General features: G+C 39.0%; 1 protein-coding gene across 2 annotated transcripts in view; it reads left to right on the forward strand.

The window, feature by feature from the left end:
- FLT1 (fms related receptor tyrosine kinase 1) overlaps positions 1-24,302 on the forward strand; it is a 1,018,969-nt gene that overhangs the window by 498,714 nt on the left and 495,953 nt on the right. For both annotated transcript variants that reach the window (XM_044073267.1, XM_044073268.1), the window contains exon 14: positions 19,876-20,022. In XM_044073267.1, the coding sequence (XP_043929202.1) occupies positions 19,876-20,022 (147 nt within the window). The remainder of the gene's footprint in view (positions 1-19,875; positions 20,023-24,302) is intronic.

Here is a 24,302-nt window from a genome sequence, read left to right on the forward strand (position 1 = left end):
TAGATACAGTTGTATTTGAACAGAGTACCATCTGACCCCAAAGAGGAATGTATCACTGCATTAACTGCATTAACACATGCTGCCACAATCAGTTAAGAAGCAGGTGTATTCTAGAGACTCAATACTAATTGTCAGACATTTGCAATACTGCCACTGGAATAGTTACATGACATTCCCTTATGTACTAATCATTCTTAAGTTCTCCCTTTTGCCTGCTGTGCAATGCTGCACAAACAAGATAAGCACAGCTAAATCTTCCATTCATTCCTCCATTTCCTCTGATTGTACTAAGTGCCGCACTGTGCAAAACATGGACAAAGATAATAAAATTATAATAACAACTGACAGAGAAAACACAATTTGCCAACAAATGAAGAGGAGGTTGGATATTAATGAAACAGAACCTGTGAATTGTGTTCTGCTTACTTGCATTTCCAACCTTGACAGACATATATGTAACACTTTCCAAGTCTAACCTGACACACCCACCTGATGTAATCATTTCACAGGTGCCATTCATTAAACACAAACACTGAGGGAGTGCCTGCATTATGTTTACATTTGCTACTCAAAGCTAAGGAGCTGGGATTCAGCAATTCTAATGATTTCACACCTCATTTGCAGTTTCACCATGCTAACAGCCCTGAATCTACACCAGACAGCAACCATGTAGCTAGGGAAACTGAAGGGGAGCAAAATCGTTTATGTGTTGAACACAGAAGAGAGGATATTACTTTACGATATATCTGCACATAGGACTACTGATTTTTGAGAAGATATGCCTACACTTTGTTAGCCAAATACTTCATATGTTAACATGTAACTATGAATAGTCTGTTTCATGGTTTTTATATTTATTTTGATTAGCACACATTTTTGCACTTTTATCTGTCTGCATTAGTTACAAGTGTACTGATGGCATGGGCAAGTTTGTCAGAGCATTTCATAGGTATATATGATTGGCAATACCTTCACATGAAATATTCTGTATTACATCTGTAGACCTGTTTCAGGGCCAGGTCATTTCATAGCACTTTTAGCATGTCAGTGATGCTTTCTTAGTCAAATGTGTGATTTGCTTGTTCATTTGAGGGTGGGGGAGCAAAGCTGTATTTCTGTTATGGCACAAAAAAGGATTATGTTGCTATTTTTACCCTCCTTTTGTTGCAGCCAGTTTATCTAATTAAAGTATGTCTCTGCTGTCACATGTTAAGGTCAGTTCTGTACAAATCTCCACTTTTACTTTATATTCTGTCTGTGTAGACTCCCTTCCATGGCTGTATTCCAAAAGTTTTGGAATTCACAGGGAAAGCCTACACGGAGTCTACACGGATGCTTTATAGCTTGTTTAATAGCTAAGCTGTGTTGGATTGGTTAATTAGCATGCAATTCAGCTGCTTATGCAGTAATTAGAATGCCACGGTATTTACCTTGTTCATGTGGTAGTGCCCACCGCCACAAGGCGCTTACTGAATCGAAAACTTTCTGGGGCCATGGGCGCAGCATGGCACGATGCGCACACAGTGAAAAACAACTATGTAGGCTTTATTGAATCCCCCTGATTGTTTAAACATGCCATTAAAACACAAAGACATGGCAGAAGCATATTTTATTTTATTGTGAATTTGGTAACCAGGGTAGAGCTCTGATCCCATTGGACCTGTTTCAGTATGTAAAATGACAAACAGTATCAACATTTTATTAAAATTGAAGAAAAAGATAAGAGGCCCTCTTAGTAAACCAGAAGTAATTAAAGCAAAGAGAATGTACACAGTAGACTTTCTTTGATAACAAATGAAGTAATGTTTAACTCTTTCCAACTTACGACTTGTTAGCAAAGAAAATGGTCATGAAGACTTGGAGATAAAAAAATCATGGACTCTGTTGTAAAAAAAAAAGTGAAGTATGAATGAGCATGCAGTTATTAGCTTATTACAAAATGAAAGGCAGAGAAGAGCAGTGGAGCTGAGAACAGTATTAAATCATAACATTACTAAGGTAAAGGGTAAACAGAAAGTGTAAGAGAGATATTGGTTAGAACCATGGAGAAGAGGAGGAACATTAACACATAGGTCTGGATATTTCTAAAGGAAGTCTGTAAGAGTTAGGAACAGACAGTGTCAAAGTAAAATCTCAGGTGTATTTGCACTCATGAGACATCATTAAAGCAAAAGTCAAAGAATGTTATTTATTAAAGTTATTTTTATAGATAGTTACTAGGTTTGTAGTCCAGGAGACCACTGAGGAGCCTATCCCAAATTTCCAGTTGCCACCAAGAACTGCCTTAGTTCATAGGTTCATATGTATTTACTAAAGTAATGACCATAAGGGTGTTTTTAAGCCTAAGCATGCATCATAAATCTGTGACAAGTTCTGATACCCTTGATAAGTGTAAGCAGCAGCTTGGCAGCTCAAACATTTAAAAGTAGGGGCCTGGGACATAAATGATTTACAGGCTGCCTGTGTCCATTAGAGGCATAGATGCCAAACCAGGGATGAATTTCCTGTTCCCTATCCAGTTTTCCAGGTTACAGTTCAATTGGGTTAGGGAGGAACTCTGCTTCACATGGATGGGGAGCCTGTTCCAGAGAAGGGGTAGTCTCTGGGATACATACCTATCTGTTCAGCAGGTCCTATTTATATCACAGCAAGGTTTAAGCTTTAGAATGGGTAATTCTGGTGCTGTTTGTTTTATAGATATGTAGGAGGTACGTCAGAGTGGGGTATGACAATGCCTTGTATGCCAGGCATAAATCTCCCCTCAACAGCTTATAGGAGATAGAATACAGGGATGGGGCCTTGAGGTGGTCTGCAGAGGACATGTTACTTATGTCCTGCAATCTTTTACTGAAGAACCTCTGTGGGCATTCCAGTTGTTGGATATGTCTGGTTAGGTACATACCAAAGGGGTCACTGTACTAACTGACAGGTCTGATAAATGCCAAATACAGTGCAACAATGACTTCCTTGGACCTAGATGCCATACTTTTGTTTATAAGTTGCGCAACATAGAATGATTTCCTCATTACTGCAGACATGCAGTGGTCAAAGGCTTGAGATAACTGTCTGTGTGTGTCCCCAAGTCCCTGACTCCTGCATCAACTCCTAAAGATGTATTGTCAATATGATAGTTTACCAGGGGTGGATGACTTCCCAAAGGGTACTATTATACATTTCTTGGCATTTAGTCTGATTAAGTGAATTGCTCAAGGTAGTACTGCAGGCAAATAAGGATCGAGGCAATCAAACCCTATACTACAGGAACTACAGCTCACAGCCTTGGCCCTCTCTGCTAACTGCCAGACTGACATTTATATATGCATCATGCTAGCAAGTAAGTCATGTGCTCCAATGCATTTCCCCACTTGTCAGTCCTTAAGTTTTGGGCTGTTTTAATAAAAAAAGCTTCATAAACCTTTTGCTAAACCATTCCCCAAATACATTTAGTCTTTTATTTATTATTTATGGATTTATCTATTTATTTAATATTTGTTTACTGGAGAAAATCCAACTGGGTTAAAGAACCCATTTTCAGCAGAGGCCCGGGGAGAAAAGCTCCACAAATAGAAAAACATAACAGTACAGAGATTTTTACAGATGTTGCATATGTATAGTATAATATAATATAATATGCATTATTAGTAACACGAACAAAAAGAGAATGTTTATTGTCCGCATATGTCATTTGGAAAGAGCACTACAGATCCGATGTTTGCTATGTGAGTGTTGATGGAGAAGTATAGAGAAGGTCAGAAGGAGTTGCACTGTGTCTTTGTAGACTTAGAGAAAGCATATAACAGGGTGCCTAGACAGGAGTTGTGGTATTGTATGAGGAAGTCAAGAATGGCAGAGAAGTGTGTAAGAGTGGTACAGGATATGTACGAGAGTAGTTTGGTGAGGTCTGCAGTAGGAGTGATGGATGCATTTAAGGTGGAGGTGGGATTACATCAAGGATCAGCTCTGAGCCCTTTCTTATTTCCAATGGTGATGGACAGAATGATAGACGGGCTCAGACGGGAGTCCCCATGGACTATGATGTTTGTGGATGACATTGTTATCTGTAGTGAGAGTAGGGAGCAAGTTGAGGAGACCCTGGAGAGGTGGAGATACACTCTAGGGAGGAGAGGAATGAAGGTCAGCAGGACTAAGACAGAATATATGTGTGTGAATGAGAGGAAGGATAGAAAAATGGTGAGGATGCAGGGAGTAGAATTGTCAAAGGTGGATGAGTTTAAATACTTGGGATCAATAGTTCAGAGTAATGGTGAGTGTGGAAGAGAGGTAAAGAAGAGAGTACAGACAGGGTGGAGTGGGTGGAGAAGAGTGTCAGGAGTGATTTGTGACAGATGGATACCAGTAAGAGTGAAAGGGAAGGTCTGCAACAGGGTAGTGAGACCAGCTATGTCATATGGGTTGGAGATCGTGGCATTGACAAAAAGGCAGGAGTCAAAGCTGGAGGTGACAGAGATTAAGACGTTAAGATTTGCATTGGGTGTGACGAGGATGGACAGGATTAGGAATCAGTGTATATTAGGTCAGCTCAGGTTGGACAGTTTGGAGACAAAGACAGACAGGAGCAATTGAGTTGGTTTGGACATGTGCTGAGGAGGGATGCTGGGTATATTGGGAAAAGGATGCTAAGGATGGAGCTGCCAGATAAGAGGAAAAGAGGAAGGCATAAGATACGGTTTGTGGATGTGGTAAGAGAGGACATGTAGGTGGTTGGTGTGCAACACCAAGATGCAGAGGCCAGAAGACATGGAAACAGATGATCTGCCTTGGCGACCCCTAACAGGAACAGCCGAAAGAAGAAGTAACAAGAACAAAAAGAGAATGCTTAATGTAACAAAAATCTGCAGAGCAGTTAAGGTACTAGAAACGATATGCTGATAATTTGATAGCACATATTACAGAGAGTTTTATACTTGAGAATGCATTTAGCTGCACTACCCAGGAGTAGTACATGTACAAAGCCTAGAATCAGCAAGAAAGTTTTTGAGCAGGTGTTTGAACTCATTACAGTTAGTGAGGGTTCTAATGTAAGTTCCAGTGCTCTGCTGCATAGTGGGAATATAAAGAATCTCCAGCAGTGTTTGTGGATTTGGTTACCTGTACTAAGCAAGTATTAGTTAATCAAAAGGAAAGGCTGGTTGAATAGGTTTGGAGAATGTTTTGTAGTGTGGGGGTTTTGTCAGCCTGATACAATATCTTGTAAGCCACATTTAACTGATTGTACAAAAGAAGTTGTGGGAGTTCTAGCGAAGACATTTTTTTCAGTATGTCACAGTGGTGTATATGATTTGGAGAATCAGAAGCAAATTTGGCTATTTTATTGTAACATTGCTCAAGTCTCTTTAGATTTGTTTTTTGAGATTAATAAGGATTGGAGAAGCATATAAGAGAGCTGATAAAATATGAGTTCTGATGATTGCTATCCTAGAGGTACTGGTTAGATATTTTTTGTTCCTGTACAAAATACCCATATTTTTGTGAACTTTTTTAATAGTTAGTGAGACATGAAGGTCAATTCTTAGGTTATTGTCTAGGATGATATCTAGCAGTTTGGTTTGTGTGTCAGGAGTGATTATAGTGTTGTCACTAGCAGTGATAAAGAAAGTGGGAGGGGAGGAGGTTCTGGAGGGTTGCAAGACCATGAGTTTCTTTTTTGTTTGGGTTGGGTGTAACGTGTGATTCTGATAGCCAAGTTTCTATCTCAGAGAAGGGTTTTTGTGTGATTTGCTGTAAGTGTTGGGGCATAGTAAATAAGGGTAGTGTCATCTACATACTGGACTATGGTCGCTACTGGGCTAACAGCATTTAGATCATTAGTGAAAATGCTGAATAAATGTGGGCCAAGAATTGAACCTTGAGGTAGTCCAAGTGTGACTGGGAGAAGGGTGGAGAGATTATGTTGCCATATTACTGCTTGTTGGCATTCTTTTAGGAAACTTTGGAACTACAGGATAGCAGATGGATGTAGGTTTAGGTTAGAGACGACATTTAACAGTTTATGGTGGGAGACTGTGGTGGTGCTGCGGTAGTGTTGTCGCCTCACAGTAAGGCGTTGTCCTGTTCGATTCTCAGCTACAGCGTCTTCGGTGTGGATACATGCGTGAATGGGAGTACCTTCATTGAAGGCTGGGCGTCAGGGCCAGCAACTCGGCACGTAAAAATCTACTGCCAATCATTAGCGGACCGGAGTTCTGCTGTGGCGACCCCTAACCGAGAAAAGCCAAAAGACATAACAAAAACATGGTGGGAGACTGTATCAAAGGCCTTAGATAAATCTAATAAGATTGCAGAGACAAAATATGCCCTCATTGTGGAGTTTATAGATGGTATTGGAAAAGTTAAGGCGAGCAGTGGTAGTGCTGTGGTGGGGTCTGAAACCATGTTGAGAGCTGGCAAGTAGGTTATTGGAAATGAGGTGGTGAAGGAGTTGAGCATGAAAAAATCATTCCAAGGATTTTAGATAGAGGAGATAAAATGGCAATAGGTCTGTAGTTAGTGAGCTCTGCTGAGATGCAACCCTTGTGTATGGAGATAATATATGCAATTTTCCATAAATTTGGGAAGTACTATTCTGCGATAGATCTGTTGATAAGACTTGATGCATGGTAGGATATGGCTTCATCTGCTATTTTTAAATATTCAGTAGATAGGTGATGAGATGCAATAGTGGTAGGTCTGAGGGGTTTTAGTAACTTTTCTATAATTTTGTGGGTATAGATTGAAAGGAGAAAGATGTACTTTTAGGGTTAGGGGAATTGAGAGAGGTAGGTGAGTCGAGGTTCTTGTTATTAATTAAAGACAGTATACTTTCTGGGAAGAACTTACTAAATTCTTCTGCAATGGGACCTGAGAGATTTGGAATACTAGGGGAGGTGTTGTTGTTTGGCTTGGGTGAAGAATGGATTTAATTGTACTCCAGAATTGTTGGGGGTTGTGTTGATACTTTAACTGGATGTAATTTAGTAGTTCTTCTTGTCTAGGGTAATCTGATGTTTAGCTTTATTTCTAAGTTGTTGGAATGCAAGTCGATTAGTATGTGTTTTACAGGACTACCATAATTGCCACAGCTTATCTCCTTGTGTCATTGGAGAGCCATGGTGTATAATTAGATTTGCAGCAAATTGTTTTTGGGGGAGCTAGCCTGTTAAGAATGCTGAGAAAGGTATTATTGAAATATTTGACTGCTGTATCAATAGGAAAATGTTTCAGGATCGTCCAATTACACATTTTTAGAGTCTGTATAAATTCTAGGGAGCAAAAGTTTTTTTCTACTACTTTTTTGGCAAATCATGTTGTACTTGATGACATTAGGATATTGCCTTAATATATAGGTAGGCGTATGCTCACTAAGACCATCAGGCAGACAGCCACACTGTGTAGACCATTTGTTTGATTTTTTTATCTATCCTGGTGGGTTGTTGGATTAGTTGGATGAAACCAAATAGATTTATGAAAATTTTAGGGGTGGCTGAATTACAGGTGGATCAGTCAACATTAAAGTCACCCATAATGATAGTTTCATGATCTATGGTGTTGGATATGGTTTGCAGAATGTGCTCAATAATGGGACCAGGGTCTATATCACATAGTTGAACTGTCATAAGTTCGACTATGTAAATATCAAACCCAGAACTTCGAAATGCAAGAAGTTCGAACGCTCAGAACAGTGATTTTTTCCCAGGGAAAAAAAAAATCGCTGTTCTGGCACAAAAAAAAAAAACTAACACTTCAAACTCTTTCTAATACACCCCCCAAAGTGGGAGGCTGTGCCCCCCACACCCCCTAAATATACCAACTCAGAGATCGCATCACAGTGGAGGAAATAGCAAAGCCATGGAATGGCCCACCGAATGTTTTCCCTGGGAAAATTTAGGTGTTCCACAGCTTCGCTTCGCTATTTTGAGATTTTGAACTTCCCAGTTCAAAGTTTCGGCGTTCAGGCATTTCAATGTTTGGACTTATGATATAGACCCATGGGACCATCATTGCCAGGTGGGATGTAGATGACAATAATGGCAATGAATTTATTTTGGTTAAGTCAGAGCCTGGTTGATAAGATATTGATACTGCCGAGGACAGATATGTTAACATTCACTGGCACTATTGAGAGGTTAGTCTTGTACATTATAGCCACACCTCCACCTTTTCTTTCCTTCCTGTCCACTCTAAATAGGCTGTATCCAGTTGGAGTTATTTCATTGTCAAATATATGTGGCTTAAACCAGGTGTCAGTGAAGGTAGCTATGTCAGGAGAGTAGTGGGATTATGTAACATGTAATTCTTGGACTTTGTTTACAATGCTTTGAAGGTTTAAGTTAATGAGTAATATGTTTGCACCTTTATGGGAAAGATTAAGTAGATTTTGAACTTGTTAGGGTACTATATGAGTGGTATTTGATCTAGGATTATGACGTATATCACCACAAATTCTGAGCCTAGAAGTGACAGTAGCTATGGCATGTAGTGGTTTATATATATTTATGTTGTTTAGAGAGAGATGGTTTGTAGTTAAGATTTAGAGAGAATAATTTATAGATGGTTAGAATGGTTTCTGTTAGTGTGTGTTAGTTGATGAGGTTGGAAAATGGATGGTCTTGGACAGTGCTAATTGAGTAGAAGTAGCTTTATGGTTGGTGTGGGGGGATTGGGTTAAGGTGGTAGGATGTAAGGTAAGCAGTTATAGATAGTGCAATGAGAGTGATTATACATAATAAAGGAGCTGTCATAGTTAAGTAGTATTTAAATGACTAGGACTATAATTAAATTTGCAAGGAAAGGTAGAATTTAATGTGGAAAAGACTTTTTTATACTACAATGTTACCTTGGGGTATTGTGTTGTGTCGATTGTCTAATGAGGGAGGTATCTTCTCTCACACAGAATGGTACATCCCTTAAAGTCCATGGATGCAACTCATGCCTTTCCTACATGAGTTAAAGTTCACTGTTTTTACTCAATGACATCAGAATATGGAAAATATAGAATTAAAAGTATTTTTTCTCATATAAGGAGAAGTTGAAAATGTTCGCTGGCAGGCAAAAGTACCGTTTGTCAGTTTATACACCATATGCCGTGCTGCACAGTTAAGTTTTAAAACTTTGGGAAATGACTTTAAGACAGAGACCAAGGCTGAAAAGATCAGAGTAATTTAAGTCATTAACTGAGAAGGTGCCACTCAAACTACCCTGATTGATAGATGCTTAAACTCCCTACATGGGTTGAACCAGGGCAGTAGTAATGGTACTAGTAAGTTGAACCAGGGCAGTAGTAATGGTACTAGTAAGTTGAACCAGGGCAGTAGTAATGGTACTAGTAAGTTGAACCAGGGCAGTACTAATGGTACTAGTAGGTTGAACTAAGGAAGTTGCAACAGTACTAGTAGGTTGAACCAGGGTAGTAGTAAGGGTACTAGTAGGTTGAACCTGAGCAGTATTAATGGTACTAGTAGGTTGAACCAATACACTAGTAATGGTACTAGTAGGTTGAACAAGGGCAGTACTAATGGTACTAGTAGGTTGAACAAGGGCAGTAGTAATGGTACTAGTAGGTTGAACCAGAGCAGTATTAATGGTAATGGTACTAGTAGGTTGAACTGGGGCAGTAGTAACAGTACTAGTAGGTTGAACAAGGGCAGTACTAATGGTACTAGTAGGTTTAACAAGGGCAGTATTAATTGTACTAGTAGATTGAACCAGGGCAGTAATAATGGTGCTAGTAAGTTGAACCAGGGCAGTACTAATGGTACTAGTAGGTTGAACCAAGGCAGTAATAATGGTACTAGTAGGTTGAACTTGGGCAATAGTAACAGTACTAGTAGGCTGAACCAGTGCAGTAGTAAGGGTACTAATAGTCTGCCCCTTCTAAGTTAATACATAATTAGATGAGAATGTGATTGTTCAGATGACAGCAGTCATGGTGCCTCTTCTAATGTTAGATTTTATCCTAAAATCAGATTATAACTGAGATCAATCAGTTTATAGCCAAAATCAAGTAATTGGCAAAAAGCTGCAAGTAAAACAGGTTGTCTGTCATTTCCTGAGACTAAATTGCTGGCATATGCAATGTAGTCTATAGGTCAAGTAAAAAGGGGACAGTGGCCAGTTTATTAAAGGGTCCTCAGAGTATATGGACTATTTAACAAAACTGTCAATCACAGAGGAGGTGTGTATTTAACTGATTAAAGTTAATACACACCAAGGTTCTTCATGATAAATATGCTTACATTGCACACTGACAGAATGCTCAGTAAACTTGGAGGTGTAGGGCTTTGTGGCAATATTGAGGTCAGATGACTGCAGGTTCCGAAATGAAAGAAAGAAAAAAACTACACTAAGCTGTAAGATTACTTTAAGGCAATGAACTCAGATCAGATTATAATTGAGATCAATCAGTTTATAGCCAAAATCAAGTAATTAGCAAAGAGCTGCAAGTAAAACAGGTTGTCTGTCATTTCCTGAGACTAAATTGCTGGCATATGCAACCTAATCTTAGCTGGAGATATCCATCCCAATCCTGGTCCCAGCTCCCTCTCTAATAACCTCCTTCCCTCAGATACTCTTAAATTCTTCACTATTAATGCCCAAAGCCTCAACAACAAAATACACCATTTTCATGCATGGTTAAGCCATAACCAACCTGATATCCTAGCTGTCACCGAGACCAGGCTCAAACCACACATCTCTGATTCCGAATTCCTGCCCTCAAGTTTCCTTGCCCTCAGAAATGACCGTTTAATCAAAAAAGGCAGTGGAGCTGCCCTAATCTACTCTAATCTTCTCACCCTCATTCCCCTCCAAATCAAAATTCCACATTTCAATAACACCAACCTCACTGCCAGTATACTTAAACTAAATAAACACAAGAACATCTGTATCACAGCCCTATACATCTGCCCTGGCAATAACATCCCTATCATTGAAGATATTCTCCAATGGGCCTCAGCTGAAATTAATTATGAAACTTATATTCTAGGCGACGTAAATATTGACTGGAACAAGATCAATAGTCCTCCTTCCCTATCCATCAACCTCTATAACTTTACCCAAGTAATCTTGTCCACCACCCTACCCAATAAAACAAATCCCCCTGGATCCATCTTAGACTGGATCCTGGTCACCGACCCTAATAAACTAATCTACGCTGGTACAATTCCTAACACTATTAGCGACCACCTCCCAGCCCTCATTCATCACTCAACCAACTCTTCTCCTCACCAGCATTAGTTTATCCACACTCGCAATCTTAGCAATTTCAACCCCCTAACTTTCTCTAATACTCTCAAACAGATGAACTGGCAAATCTTAAATACCCTTCCTCTTGACCAAGCTATAGAACACTTTAACTAAGTCTTCCTTGACACACTTAACTCCCAAGCCCCCTTAAGAATGAAAAGGATAAAAAATAATACTGTCCCCTGGCTAACCAAAGTGACCAGACAAATAATGCATCAAAGAGACAAAACCTGGAAGCTCTTCCAAAACAACAAATTCCCTAAAACCCTTCTCCTATACAAACAACTTTGCAACCTCACAAAAAAAACAGATCTCTAAAGACAAGAAAACCTACTATTTGAAACTCCAGTCCTATAGTAACCGAAACCCAAAACAATTCTGGAAATCCATAAATTCACTCCTAAATCCAGGCTTCAATAGTAACCCATGCCCTGATCCAAACTTATCCAACCTCGAACTAAGTTCCAAGTTTAATTTCTTTTTTATAGATACTATTGCTGAACTGACCAAGACTTTCCCCAACAATCATCCTCCTGCACCAGCCTCCTCTACTTGCAAATCCTCAAGCAACTGTCTACCAATGTTTGAACTCAAGCCTGTCTCTACTAAACTCATACAAACTCTCCTTTCCAAACTCAAACCTTGCTCCAACGCACCTGATAATATTCCCTCCTCCTTCCTAAAATGTGCTGCAGATTGACAATCAGTATCTTAGTAAATAGATCCATAAAGGAAGCATATGTTCCCAAACTCTGGTGCTCAGCCTACATTCTTCCTCTCCACAAAAGTGGCAAAAATACCAACATCTCTAACTTCCGGCCAATAGCTCTGCTTTCTCCTATTTCCAAAATCTTAGAAAAATGTATCCACCTCCAACTCATGCCTTTTCTCACCCAAAACCAACTTCTCACATCAACCCAACATGGCTTCCACCCTGGACACAGCACTATAACTGCACTACTCTCCTTTCTAGAAACTGTAAACCAAGCCCGAGACTCCGGACACTTAGTTTCCACCATACTCCTTGACCTTTCCAAAGCTTTTGACACAGTTTCCCACAAACATCTTATCCATCATCTTTCAAATCTTCATCTCTCAACAAATATCCTATCCTGGTTCTCCAGTTACCTATCTGACAGATCTCAGGCAATCAAATGGAAGAACTCCACCTCCTTCTTTCTTCCCACCCCAACTGGTGTACCTCAAGGGTCCATCCTCGGTCCCATGGTTCTTAACATCTTTATCAATAACTTTCACTCTGCTATACCACATGCTAAAGTTATTCAATATGCAGATGACTCTACATTAGTCTGCTTGGCCTCAAACCTCTCTGAACTTCTAACAAAAACCCAAACTGCCTTTATATCCACTGAACACTGGATGCACCAAAACCACCTTTCTCTAAATGCCAACAAATCCAAAATTCTACTTTTCACTCCCTCCAAGGCTTTCCACTATGACAAAAATGCATTCAAAGTCCTTAGCCAAACTAACTCACCCATAGAAGTGGTTCCCCTCAGATCTGAACATCAAAATCTAATTACCATCTCAGATGCTCAGGTAAGAGCCACCCTCTCCAAAGCAAAAAATACAGCATCAATGGGACCAGACGGTGTCCTGGGCTGCATCCTACATGAACTCCAAGAAGAGCTAAACCCAAACATAAAACTACTGTTCAATCTCAGCCTTACTACAGGATATGTACCCAAAGAGTGGCGTACCGCAACAGTGGTCCCTCTCCACAAAGGTGGTGCCTCAACGGATCTTGGAAACTATCGCCCCATAAGCCTGACTAACTTGGTCTGCAAAGCTATAGAAAGGATCATCATGGACCTCATAAATAAAGATATTGAGGACCTACAGACACTGGATCCTACCCAGTTTGGCTTTGTTAAGGGCAGATCCTGCCTCTTAAACCTGGTCGATTTCTTTGAAACAGTCACCAAGGCCACTGACGAGGGGATGGTGGTCCACACAGCCTACCTGGACCTTCCAAAAGCCTTCGATACAATACCCCCACTCGGGCATTATAGATAAGCTCACCAGCTTAAATATGAACCCCTATGTCACTAGATGGGCTGCAAACTGGCTCAAGGACAGAACCCACATGGTTAGAATTGCTGGAGCCATGTCAGACCCCAAACCAGTTACAAGTGGCATCCCACAAGGCTCAGTCCTGGGACCTCTCTTGTTCTGTATATATTTCTCGGAGGTACAGGCAAACACGGAAAGACTGTGGCTGACCAAGTTTGCAGATGACTGCAAACTGGGCACCATATTCGACTCTCCAGCTGACACAAGCATCCTCCAAAATGGCCTCATAGAAACAGACAACTGGTGCCAGAACCATGGCCTCAAGCTAAACGCCAAAAAGTGTATAGTCATCCCCTTTGGCAAAAACAAAGTGCCCACAAATTACCACATAGGTGGTAATCCATTAAGTACAGAAGAAGTAATTAGGGACCTGGGGACCCAAGTTGATAGCAATCTCTCATTTGACAACCACGTGGCCAAAGTGGTTAGAAAAACATTTTATATAGCCCACCTAATCATGAAGGGATTCACATCTAGATCAGGGGAGGTCATCGTGCCTCTTTACTCATCCCTCTTCAGGCCCACAATTGAGTACAATACCCCTTTTGGGATGTACCTTACCAGACACCTGCAGCAACTGGAAAGACCCCAAAAGTACCTCACCAAGAGGATCAAAGGGCTCAAACAGATGCCATATGCTGCCCGGTTAAAGAAACTCCAGCTCTACTCAGTGGCATACCGACTGCTCAGAGGTGATCTGTGCCTGACATATAAAGCCATGTCCAACCCAGAATTAATGGACATGCTGCACCTCAGAAAATCCAAATCCCATCGAGCTACGCGCTCGAAGGACTTGAACCTCAGCACAGAAATAAATAGGACATGCTGGAGGGACAGATTCATAACCCAGAGGCTCCCTTCACTCTGGAATAAAATCCCAGTCCAGGTTAGGCAGAGTCCCTCATTGACTCTCTTCAAGAGGAATCTTGATGAGTGGATGGGGGATCATAGGTTTACCCCGGGTATCACTTCTGTGTCACTGTTAGACAGAGGCACAGTATACTAACCTCGAAAAAGGGCATAGCAAAATTAATTTAAAATGGGTGGTGAAAGCCAAACATACTCTGGCTAGGCTTATAAATGCCCTAGGGCAGATAGCCTAGTATGAACCTTTGCTAAACTTCTAGGAATTACTATTGACGAGCACCTCAAATTTGACATCCATGTACAACAGAATATCAAAAATCCCATCAAAAGCTAGGTATGCTGTACAGAAACAATCTATTTCTTTCCAAGTCCACCAGGCAAACCCTGGCTTCTGCTTCCCTTCTCCCTTCCCTACTATACGGAGCTCCACTTCTTTCACACCTGACCTCTGCCATCTCTTCTAAGTTAGAAAGCTGCTATAATAAGACCTCTAAATGTGTCACTAAATCTAAAAACTCCACACACCATTGCCTCACCCTTCACTCTCTAAATTGGCTAGAACTCCCCAACTATCTTGACTTCCTCCAACTGACCACAGCACATAGACTTATATTTTACCCAAATAAATGCCCTGCACTAACAGAAATCCTTCTACCATACACCCCTAATGGACCCCTCAGATCTGAACATCAAAATCTAATTACCATCTACAAACCTAATCGACCTGCTGGCCAACATCTCCTATCCTTCCAACTAGGCAAAACATGGAATTCTCTCCCTTCTTCTCTAAGGCCTACATCAAATACCGATAACTTCAAACCCAACTATTCAACTACCTAGCCTCTAACTGGAAATGCCCCTGCTTTCACCCTACCTAAAATACTCCATAAGTGCACCACACATTCTCTCCTTGACTTTGGCTATCTCTCTTTACAATCCTAGAGTGGATTCCAACCCTCTACAACTTCATCCTCCCTGTAAATATTGTAAATAGAAAGTCTGGTGAATCCCAGTGAAGGCACAGATAACTCCTTTTCACTTATCTTCCTTACTACATATAAGACTCCCCAATTTTGTAAATAATTCTGCTTCTTTATAATACATTTTTCTCCAAGGTGTTCCAAGCATCATATACTGTTTAGTTAATTATGCCTAGATTGTATGTCAATTGTAAACTGCCTCATTCACTGTAAACTGTAAAACTGTACCATATTTTGAAACCTTTTTGACTTGTAATAATATAACTTTCCTTATGTCTTATGGAGCTTTTCTCCCCGGGCCTCCACTGAAAATGGGCACACCTGAGCCCAGTGGACTTCCCCGGTAACCAAACTGAAATAAATCAATAAATAAATAAACAAATAAATAAATAAATACGTTAGTACTTATTATACAAACAAGAAATGGAAGAAGGACCACAGTAGGTTAGAGCATGATTTTAAGAAGCAATTATAATGCTATTTGTTTGTGTTTGCCTGGGTATTCGCAATAGGTGAGGTTAGTTTGGAGTCTAGGTAGATTTTGTGTGTGTGTGTGTGTGTGTGTGTGGCTATGGGTGAATGTGTCCGTGATTGTGTGATTGGGTGAGGGGGCTAATCTACAGTGTGTGTGTGTGTGTGTGTGTGTGTGTGTGTGTGTGTGTGTGTGTGTGTGTGTGTGTGTGTATGTGTGCGAGTGTGTGTGTGTGTGTGTTTGTCTCTGTGAGGCTATGGGTGAATGTGTCCGTGATTGTGATTGGGTGAGGGGGCTAATCTACAGTGTGTGTGTGTATGTGTGTGTGTGGCTATGGGTGAATGTGTCCATGACTGTGAGTGACTGAGGGGGCTAATCTACAGAGTGTGTGTGTGTGTGTGTGTGTGTGTGTGTGTGTGTGTGTGTGTGTGTGTGTGTGTGTGTGTGCTTATATGTCTATGTGTGCCTCAACATGACACTGATAATTATATATCCTGCTCTACATATAAAAACACCATGAAGATTAAGTAACTTAAAGCCTTGCCAACTGCTTATTAACAGAAAAAGTTAAAACACTGGAAAAGAAAGAGACAAAGATTAGAGTAAAACAAAGAAAAGCTAAATATGCAAAGAAATATGTCTAGAGTATGTTTACTTAAGATAAGGCTGTAATGTGAAGACACCACTAATAGGTGTGTCTACACAGAGTCTAAGGTTTAAAGAGGTGGCGGAACTGCTCATTATAAGTGGAATTGACTAAAGAAAAGTCTCACCTCTCAGGATCCTACAGTGACAACTGCATCAAAGTACACAGTCTCTGCAAAACAACTTATAAGATGTAATGTGTTACACGAGGAAACCACAGTCTGTAAAAAGGATGATAAAAAAGTATTACCTTTTCTTTATCTGGTGAGACATTTATAGGTACATAAAGAAATTTAAGAATCAGTACATACTCAGGAACCAGCATTGGAGTTACCACACTGATTTGCAAAGCAGAATTTTGGAGTCATCCAGGCGGTTCTACTAGCAAAGGCTACTGAAGGCATACAAATCATACTTATTTATAGCAAGCCTGCAGAGGTCCTCGATGAAGGTTCATCTCAACACTTACCTCGGTATCTTAGGTTATCATCCAGATTCACACCATCTACCGCCTCTTCGTAAAAAAGGAAATGAAGTCATCATCTTTCCACGCATCCTTCTTAGACAAGGAAGTGATTCACGTGGGTTCTTGGGAGTATGGACACTGATTTAAATGATTAGCAAACCTTGTCATCTGTTTTCCCAAAGGTGTTTCTTTTTGGAAATTATTCATTTTGTGCTATGACTGAATGGAAATCTATTTTCTTTAGCTGTTACATTTTCATGTTATTGATTAATCATGCTGATGCGATCATAGTCTGCTCATTAATTTTAATCCTTTTATTAAAGTTACACAGGCCATTATTCCCATAAGCCTTATTGTCTTTTGTGCAATTTTATGGATGTGGACATCAGTAAAGGCAGTCTTCTCTTATTCTGTTGGTTTAATACCACTTTTTGGAGTAAGATTATTTTTTTTCTTGTCTTACTTTATTTTTCCATCTGCCTTACATTCATTATTGTTTGGCACATTTTAGGATTATTCCATTAGTGTTTCATCATAGGTTCAGAGCTTGCAAGGCAGAGTCAATCCATAGGCCATAATCATCTTGCCGATACCCACTCCCACAGGGCAACTATTCTGTCCAGAAAGGCAAAACAAGTCAGGCCTGAAATTAATTTATGGGAGCTTATGCAATCATCATGGTTTGCCATAGAGGAAGTAAGGGAATCACTTGGCTTTATATGTAATGGAGCATTATTCCAGAAATAAAAAAAGGTGCTTTGAAATAACTGTTCTTCTCATGGCAGAGATTAAAGTCCTTTGTTAAGTTTTTTGTAGAGTCACTTGGAGCCGTGACAGGGCTAGCTACCTGGTGATGTGAAAATTGGTTCTAGATGACTGTCAATGTTGAAGTGACACCCCGACCCTATGTGCAAAATGGGAAAAAGGGATTCTGGATGGATGGACATACTTGCTTTGTGGAAGTATAGAAGACCAAGGCAGGCTAGGCCATTAACAGCATGGAATGTTAGACATAAATCCCCATGCATGAGTGTATAAGCAACATAGTATAGGGGTTAAGCTTCATGCCTGTCTTGGTAGTGGAAGGTCTTTAGTCTAGTGATTTCTTTAGTTAGAAAGTGCTAATCTAGGTTTTCTGTCTGCATGATGTATTTTGATACTTGATTACTAAAAGGGGCATTATGTTCAATACCTGATCTGATCGGGGCAGAGTATAAAGGCATGATATCTTCTTTTGACCTGAATAAGATGTCTTTGGTTATTAATCAGGTTACCTAGAAAGATTTCCTGACTACTGTTGCTACATGGTAGCCAAAGGATAAGAAGTTGTCTTGAAAGATTTGGGGATCTCTGACTATAGTGAGGTGATGGCTATACTGGAAGCTGCATATAATTTAAGCCTGTTTTTAATACACCCTTAATTTGCATGGGGCAGCCAGATGATGAGCATCACCCAGCTTGCAGTCATTGGCTAATTTAGTTAACCAAGTCTGGATTAGTGGTTTGGAGCTCTAGGCGGTAGATGCCAAACACAAGATAGCCCAGTACTGAGCCCTAAGAAATTGTAGTAGTTGCATTTTTGCTTTCTGAGTTGGCATCTTTTACATTAACTACAGGGGGTGTTATCCGTCAGCCAGTTTCTATCCAATTTCCAACATAAGGGTCTGCACATAGACCTTCAGGCTTATATACAGTTCAGGCATGATAGGATTACTGGCCTTGATCAAATCCAGACAGACTTTATGAACAGCATAACCACAATCTACAGATTCAGTGACATTCCTGAAAAAAAAATCATTAAACTAAATAGACATTATCTTACTTTCACAAAAACACATTGTTTCTGGTTGAGAGCAATAAGGATTTTCTTTATATCAGAGCTTATGAAGTCAGATATAGTATGTTCCATGGCTTTCCAAATTAGGCTTGTTAGGCTGATGGATGTATATTTCCCAGGATCTATGGTGGGACTCCTTTATAGAAGATCATAATGGTAGTTGTTTTCCATACCTCAGGAACACACCTTGTGGCTATGCTTGCCTTGAACAGATTTAGGAAGGATCTGGAGATGCACTTGCTGCTCCTGATTAAGCAAGGAGACGTGTTATTGGGGCTCAAAATGACAGTAGTTTCAGAATCCGACTGTGCAATTATGTTATATTCCATAATACTCTCCTGGGGTGGAAGGGACTTCAGAATTTGTGGGACTTCAGGGACTGTTTCTAGTGTAAAATTGATGCTAAATTTCTCAAGTAAATTACAATAGCTGTAGGGTCGAGGTGCATAATATAACTATGAATTAATTCACAGTTTAGCTGTGTTATTTCTTAATTGTCTGATGCAATGTTGCATCTACACGATGCATGATTTTCTTAGGCTTCAGATGCTAATTTTAATTTGTGTTTTGCTTTTCTCTTCCTTATGGTAACTTACAAATTGTTGCCAATCATTTAATAGAGACTTTGAAATCTTTCTGCAGCAGAGGGATTACAAAAGACAAAGAGGACTTTTTTTTCTGAGAACAAAATGAATGCTTATATAAATGTAAACAACTAATTTATCCTAATTCAAACACTTTCATGATTAAAAGGGAGCAATGATTAAGCCTAAAAATTATGGCAGAAAGTGTTCAGTGGATACATTTTGATTAAATGACCACAAATGAGTCAACAATAATTAGTCCAGTTTTATCTTTGTCATACATTTTAGCAGTCATTTTTCTTCTGTAAAAAAGCTTGCACCCATCATTATTTTTCTTTGCTTTGTTTAAAAAACTGTGGTCTTCACGATAACAGCTTATGGATTGTTAGTTTGAACACGTGACCAAGGCACAGGGCTTTATGTCCAGGGAACAGGCCAGGAATACCGGATGATAGGGGATGTACATTTTTTAACCTGTTGCACTTGAACTGTATTTTCCAAGTGGCAGTGTTTTTAATAAAGGTAATTTGCAACACCTGTAAAATGTATGGCATCTTATCTGAAAGGCAAAATGGTAGCAGCTGGAATAATAAGAAAAAATTTAGAGGTAACAGTAAATAATATATAAGGTATAGTGGACATGCCTTCAATGTTTGATCTTTCTCTCTTTCTCTCTCTCACTGTTTTAGCTCAAGAAGCTCCCCAGCTTGTTCACAACCTGTCTGATATGCTTGTGAATCTCAGTGGTGACGTAGCGTTGAACTGCCAGGCTAAAGGTGTGCCAGCTCCATTCACATCCTGGTACAAGAATAACCAGGTGATCCAGCAAGCCCCAGGCAAGCTCTACTGTTCCTAATTACTTTACTGTTCAGAACTAGTGTGCCCACACTGGAAATTAGACCCATTCAAGAAGGCATCCACAGAGGAACAAATGCAGAATTATTCACAAGAAACTATGAATTTTGAAGTTTTTTTTTTTTCACATTTTGTAAAACTTTTGATGACAAAATAAACTTTGCCAAGATTTTACAGGTATTTTCTTCAGCAGTAAGTTAAGTACTGCATGCATGTCCGTGTGTGTGTCTGTGTAGGTGTACGTGTTTCTGTGTGTGTTTGTGTACAGATGCGTGTGTTATGTGTGCTCACTCGTGTGTGTAGCTCTTTTTTTTTTTTTTTTTTGCTAATGAGGTGAAATTTGGGCAAGAAACCTGTGAAAATAACTGCCATGGTATACTACATTATGTACATAAAAACATCACAAGAATAAGGTAGCTGACACCTTGATTAACCTTAGTTTTGTATCTTATTTAAAGTATTATGCCTAAACAAGTTTATTACATATGCATGCATTCTCAGACCTTCTGGGTACAGGATGCTGTGAGGGCATGCTCTGATGTGTGCATATACTGAAATTATATATTTCAAGACTAGTGCCCTTGGGTGAGGTTTAGAAGAGAAAAATTGCCTTGTGCACATATCAGGCAACTTCTTCCAATGCAAGTATCAAGTGCAGGCCTACCATCACTGAGCATATCTAAACAATCCTACCTTGGTTTCCGATTTACTGTAGAGTTGACTGGTAAGAGATGTTTTATTTGAATTTATATTGTATTTGTCATCACTATTTTTAACTGTTTGTAGGTAGCAAGGAATAGATTCCTAACAAGATTTACTTTGATACATATTTTGTTGTTTTATATTTAACTTCACTGTTGGTTGTTAGAAAGGGATAGGTTTTAGACAGGCAATCTCTAGCCACCTCAAGGGGCCTAGACAGCTATAAATTCACATAAACTTCAGGGAGGAAAATCCTGAGCACATCTAAAAAATCTTCCTTGGTTTGTGATTTATTGATAGTTACTGTTAAAAAGAAATGTGACTGTGACTGTGACTGATAGTGAGTGCGACATAAAAGAATTACAGCTTTTGTCTGGCTTGCAGAACTTGTATGGTCAGAACAGTTTTAGTGTACTTAATTTATTATTTAGTTGTATATTGTTGATGTGAATTTTTTGTCATAGAAGTTGATTTAAGTTCTCTTTGAATTCTGTGTTACTGTTTTTGATTATTCTTCGTTTGAAGCTAAATATAGATACCTTAAATGAGTATGCAATTAACTATTTGCTAATGCACAAATATACTGTACCAGTGTAATAAATGCTATGGGTATTTAAAGGTAACAGCTGATAACACTGGTGATCTGTGTTCCTTGTATCAAAGGTTGAATGATTTGCTTACCATTGTCAGAAGTAAATCTAGACTTAATAATGATGTTTGCACTTGTGCAGTTGGCATGGCTTGGAGAACTTGTTTCATATATTAATGACTGAATGAAATAAATAATGTTAGGCAAAGAACAAATAGAACACATTTAGGAAATGATGCATCTATTGTCTGCAAAAGATCATTCAAACCCTATGAAACAAGACAATGCCCCTGACAACTTTGGAATTCTGGATGCAAGTATTCAGCAATCTGAGCATCCAGTTTGTTTAGAAGGAAACAAAAAAAGAAAGAAGGGAAGCAGTTCACAACAAATAACAAGGAAGAAAAAGAAACTGATTAATGACTGTAAAGGAAAGAGAATACGTAGTAAAAAGGACACTGCGTTGTAATGTAACACACAAGTTACAGGGAATGATGATAATTTTATATCTGAAAACCCTCATTCTACAGAAAAAGGCATCATTTTTCCAAAAGAGAAGGAGCCAAGAAGCAGGTGAAAAGGAAGAGAACGTGGAAGGATTGAAGAACATTACTGTAATAAAAAAGAAGAGAAAGACAGATGCTGACTACATGACTAAAGTTGTGGATTTACAGTACCAGCTAGATGAGAATTTAATACACAATGAAAACAGTGGGATTAATAAGATTAATGGTGATGATCTATCCTTTGTAACAATTGCTAGAGCAGATATTATTGTATTAGAAGATGACGGTTCTTCAGAGCTGGCCAGCCAGCAAAGATATTCTTGTAATTGGAGAATCGATTATTAGAGGAACTGATACTTATATTTGCAAAGAAGATAATGAACATTGAATAGTGTTACGCTTGCCAGGAGCAAAAATAGAAGATGTGAGACAAGCCTTGGAATGCCTTAATGTAAGGAAGTACAGTTCCATTTTTATTCATGTTGGTACAAATTATGTCATGCACAAGAATTCTCTGACTGTTAATAGGGAACTGACAGCCCTCTTAGATAGTATAGATTTTACTGGTATTGGGACTTATTTTTCACAAATCACCTATAAAAAGGATAGTCAGGTCACTGTGAATGAAAAGATTTTTTTAAGTAAATACCTACATAGTAAAAATGTCTTGTTTTAAAAAATGGAAATGTGTAGAGTATCCAAGCCTAATTTTGGGCACACACGTGCTCAGATAGGATGGTGTGCATTTGTCTAGATCAGGGAAGAGAATTTTTGCAGCAGATATTTTGCAATATTTGACAAACACTAGGCAGGATTTTTGCCATGTCAAAATTTTAACAGCCCACTGATAGCAACATTTGATGCCTCTCTGATGGTTGTTAATGCTAGGAGCATTAATAATAAAGTTTTGTATTGGAAAATGTGCTATGTTCCCAAAAGATTGATGTTATTGTTTTTGAAACATGATTAAAGAACAATGACTGGAAACCAATTCTATCAGGATATAAATGTTTTTACTGTAACAGACATTCTAACAAAAAAATCAGGTGGAGGTGTTATGATATGGACTAAAGATAGCTGTGAGACCTGTGATTATTACATGTTCAGTGATAACACTAATACTATAGACTGTGTAACTGTGACAGTAAAGACAACCCTGGAACATATAACAATTGTTGGAGTATATAGACCACCAAAGTCAAGTGCAGATGACCTAGAGGAATTCATACATTTCTTGCATGAAACACAAGAGGGAAGAATAATATAGCTAGGGACTTAAATTTACCAGAAACAGCCTGGAATAATATTGATTCAACAATGTTAGTAAGGAAATTATTCACAACATATATTCCAGAACAATTGCTTCAGTAAAAAAAAACTACCAGGGATGGAACATACTAGACATTGTTTGTGTTCCTAAGGAAATTACTGTAACTTCAAGTCGTTTTATCATCATTGATGTGCAGTGATCATGTGGTTATAAAGGTTAATTTGTTACTAGATAATTCTGCCAAACTGAAATCTAAACCAATGTAGAGAAGGTTAATTACAGATTATATGGAAGCAAAACAGTCACTATGTAAAACTAACTGGAATGAGTTGTCAGTGGAAAAACTAAATTTAAGTTATTATGAAAGACTAAAATATCTGAACTTGTACAGTGTTTCTTACAGATATCTAAGAGGAGATGTTATTCAAGTATATAGAACATTTAGAGACAACTACTTCTGGGAATTTTTGGGGTTATCAAAAAGTACTAGAGAATCATCAGACAACCTATGTAGAAGATTCTATAGAAATGGGAAGTGTATTAATTGGTTCTCTGACAGAGTAGCTGATGCTTGGAACAGACTACCAAATTACATTAAAGCAAGTACTAGTAACAGCCTGGACACTTATTATGGGAACAAGTGCTTTGGCATATTGGCAAGCTAGAATGGCATTAATGCCCATGCTTGAAATATTTGTATGTATGTATATATTTATATATCACTACAAAGTATACAACGTTTTGTCAGAAAAATATGATAAGAAACCAGGCTTTCTTCTTGAAGTCAGTTCAACCCCATCTTCATTCTACCCACACCGGGTAAATTTCTTGAAAAATCATATGGAACCAATTTACTACTTACTTAAAAAATGCCACCTACTCTCCATCATAAAACATGCCACCTGCTCTCCATCAGACAGCATGGATTCTGGGCAGGTAGAAGAAGAATGACTATGGACACAGACTGATAACATCTTAACTAATATAGATACTGGATCTCTGTTCATGGACTTAACCAGTGACTTTAGCATGGTCAACCATCCAGTTCTAATGCTCCATCTACAACACACTGGGGTTAGCACTGATGCCACTGCATGGTTCAAAGACTTTCTATCCAACCGTTCATTCCAGACAAAGATGAGACCTGGTGTTTCCAACAGTTCCCTTGTTCTCTCTGGAGTCCTACAGAGGTCC

Source organism: Protopterus annectens, chromosome 5.part1 (assembly GCF_019279795.1).
Source record: "Protopterus annectens isolate FY-2018-M chromosome 5.part1, PAN1.0, whole genome shotgun sequence".
Classification (NCBI taxonomy): domain Eukaryota; kingdom Metazoa; phylum Chordata; order Ceratodontiformes; family Protopteridae; genus Protopterus; species Protopterus annectens.